This window comes from Salmo trutta, chromosome 11 (genome assembly GCF_901001165.1).
Source record: "Salmo trutta chromosome 11, fSalTru1.1, whole genome shotgun sequence".
NCBI classification, from domain to species: domain Eukaryota; kingdom Metazoa; phylum Chordata; class Actinopteri; order Salmoniformes; family Salmonidae; genus Salmo; species Salmo trutta.
Window position 1 is genome coordinate 7,464,108 of NC_042967.1, and position 3,702 is coordinate 7,467,809.

Genomic DNA, 3,702 nt, shown 5'->3' on the forward strand with positions numbered 1-3,702 from the left:
TCTGGTCCCATCATTGTCCATATAAAACCGTTTTACAGCTGATTTATTACTACCCTCCAACTAGGGTCTGAAGTTTTACCTGGTTAGGTCAACCCAGTGGTTCTCAAACCTCTCCTCGGGAACCCCCAGATGTTTCACAATGTTGTTTTAGCCCTGAACTAGTTCAACTCATTCACCTAGTCAAGGGCCTGATGATTAGTTTACAAGTTAAATTAGATGCGCTAGCTCTGGGATAGATCAAATATATGAACCGGCTGGGGGTCTACAAGGACAGGTTTGAGAACCTCTGGTTTAGCCAACCAGATAAGGCAAAAATCTAGGCCCCCGGACTTAAAAAAACACCCAAAGGAATTTATAAAACTAATTCTGAGGGAACGGATAAAAAAAAAAAAGAGGGAACGATTTAGTCTGGCTGTATTTTTTTTCTCCTACACCTAGGCCCCTAAGGGTCTCCATAGGCTTAGGCTGGAGTTTGACAGTCAGCCGTTCCGCTCTGTGGACAACGAATACCATTGTTAGGGCGGGGATTCAAGCATCTCGTCATTGTATCCAGTATCTCTGGTACCGTAATTCAAAGAACAGAGCGCACAACTTTTTATTTTGCAACACCATTTGCGCTATGACGCTAACCAATAACATACTTTCTCTACAGTGTAAACGGAAGGAAACAATGACGAAGAACAATGTCCACGTTGGCGTTTTTATTATTGTTATTTTGACGTTTATTAACACCAAGTGAATTCAAAATATGAACAATTTAACTGCACAGCATCACATTTACCCCATGTAGTCTTTAATTCTCGTTGGAGACAGGACTTGGTTGATAGACGTTATCTAGGTAACGCTAGCTAGCTGCTAACATGGCTAACTGTATGGTTTTTCACACTCAAATAGCCTCCATTATGGAGGTGCTAGCGAATGCAGCAGTGACAGAGATCTGTAAACTCGTAGACGACGACTATGCAGTTTCGTTTGGAAATAACTCAAATCCAGAAAGAAAACGGGGCATTACGGAGAAAACTACAGCTACTAGAGCTGAAGGGAGCGCGCAGAGGACAGTGCGAGAGCGATACAGAGGAATGGCAAGAGGTACATTTTGCAGGAGACCGAGGCTGTGGGGGCTCTCGTCCCGTTTCGCATGCGTTTAGAAGTGTTACCCAGAATTGAGTCTTGCTCAGTCTTTGATAGTATGCAATACTTCCCCTGATTACTTAGCTATCTTGCATTTGTTGTATTTTACATTTATTTTACCAGCCAGGCAAATTCTTGCACAAAGATACCACCATATTCTAACCAAATTCTTGATTTACTGAATTTCTTATCATACTTTTAAAATAATGTGATGCATGGAACATAATCAATATATAAATAGTATGTCAAGAAGTTATAAGAAGTGTTACCTCACATTCCTGCCAATTGTAGACTGTGTAAATAATGTATAATATAGCGTTGAGCATTCACATGATCTAATCTAACCACCCCTTTCCCCCAATCACTCTCTCAGGTGAAGGACATCTCACTGGAGGCCACAGGAGCTTTGTAAAGCCAGCGGGACACAATACATGGAGAGATGACCAACCAATCACTGTTGATGAGGAGAGTGGAACCTCAACCCAGCATGTTATCATGATAGAGGTTAGTGTCATAGTGTAACATCAAAATTACAGTACATCAAATGTGGCCTGTTCATTTCAGAAATGCTTTCTTCAGCTTTTCACTGGCTTGCATCAATATGTATCTGCCGTACGGGAGTTTGAGACTCCCTAAGACATTGTTATCCAATTATACCGATTATAACCTCCTCTGTTCATGTCAGTCTGTAGATGCAGAGGCTGCAGGTCCTGGGGTCAAGCAGGAGAAGACTGAAGGAGAGGAGGACCCACAACACAGCAGAGACATCCAGACTGGAGCAGCGGCTGGAGTGGCACACCCTGTAGAGGACCTGGCCACCGCGCCCCAGGCCAGGACCCGATTCAGCATCCCGGAAGTCAGTGGAATGCTGAATGTCGCCCTCAAGTCAGAGACAGACGCTGAGACTTTAAATGTAACACACCGGCTCTTACACACAGGGGCTGGGTAGACTGGGCTGTCCTCCTGCTCCCGGCACAGAGTACTTACCGGTATTTCATCAGAGCCAGAGGACAGTTCATTCCCTTGGAGATGGTGACGTGTTAGTCACTGGGGTTGATGATCTGTCTTGTTCTTACGCTACAGAGATGGACCCTGGCAACATATCCTTGGGTTTAGAGACACAGACTGATCTGTCTAGAGAAGACTGGAACCGGTACAGTGGTAGTGTATACTCTGAAGGATGCCTAGATGAGAAAGGGGAGGTTATAATCATAGATGAGGTGACTGAAAGTGGAGGGCGATGCTCCCGCACGGAATCCAGATAGTCACCTAGGAGATAGACACTCACAGAGCAGAGATTTCTTAGATTACAGGGGAAGCTTAGAGACAAATCTAAATATGTTTAAATGTAATGATTAAATAATTCTACCCTGAAACTTAACTATTAGTGATTATTAGTTATGTAGCATGTATAATGAATGATTGAAGTACTAAACGTAAGTCCCATAAGGTTTAGTAGAGACCTGTGATGAAGAGAAATGTATGTGTGTGCCTAAGAGAATACTGAAAACAATGAAGACTGCGTTTGGCTCGACCTGGCTAGAGCTGAGAAACCTATGATAGGACAGGGAGTACTCCTCAAGGTTCCTCTAATCTCGGGGGAATAGAACGGACAGCGCTGGGTAGTGATTAACAGTGTTGAGAACTCCGGGGAGGGCTACAACTCACCTACTGTTTGTGTGTATGTATGTGTGTAGGATATCTACTGTTTGTGTGGAGGTATGTGCGTAACTAGGGAGTGAGCATAACATGAATGTCTTTGTATAATGGACTTCAGAACGTTCTCTGAATAAACTGTACGAACCTTTTGCAGAAGCTGAGTCTTTGCCTAATTATTCTTAACCCAGTGTCTTACAAACCTTGGGGATTAGTCAAAGCTTATTGATTGTTAGTTATCATTGGAATTGAAAATTCTCGTGACAGGTTGATGATCCCTCTTGTTCTTATGTTACAGAGATGGACCCTGGCAACATATCCTTGGGTTTAGAGACACAGACTGATCTGTCTAGAGGGGACTGGAACCGGTACAGTAGTAGTGTATACTCTGAAGGGTCCCTAGATAAGAAAGGGGAGGTTATAGTGGTAGATGAAGTGACTGAAAGTGGAGGGCGATGCTCCCGCACGGAATGCTGTTAGTCACCTAGGAGATGGACACTCACAGAGCAGAGATTTCTTAGATTACAGGGGAAGTTTAGAGACAAATCTAAATGTCACAACCAATTCTCATTTACACGCGTTCAAGGATCGCGACCCAGTGTCCACGTCGATGGGGCCTTCTGATTCACACCATTTCGATCAGGTATTGAACTCAAACGACAGGGCTAGAGCTCAGGGAGGGGGAGCCACATCAGGCAATAGTAAAGAGAAACGGTTCCTCTGCATATTCTGTAACAAAGGCTTCAGCTGCCTCCATAAGGTGGAGATCCACCAGAGGGTCCACACAGGGGAGAACCCCTTCAGTTGTACCCAGTGTGAGAAGAGGTTCTCCCACCAGCACCACCTGAAGATGCACCTGAAGGTCCACACGGGAGAGAGGCCGTTCTCCTGTACGCACTATGGGAAGAGGTTCTC

The 3,702-nt window shown here is 44.4% G+C and overlaps 1 protein-coding gene across 1 annotated transcript; it reads left to right on the top strand.

The window, feature by feature from the left end:
* The first annotated feature begins 203 nt into the window (after positions 1 to 203).
* On the top strand, positions 204 to 2,946 carry LOC115201936 (uncharacterized). The gene is made up of 3 exons (XM_029765831.1): positions 204 to 1,089; positions 1,505 to 1,635; positions 1,817 to 2,946. Exons 1-3 carry the CDS (start codon positions 861 to 863, stop codon positions 2,078 to 2,080), a joined length of 624 nt encoding a protein of 207 aa, XP_029621691.1. The 5' UTR covers positions 204 to 860; the 3' UTR covers positions 2,081 to 2,946.
* Positions 2,947 to 3,702: the final 756 nt, after the last annotated feature.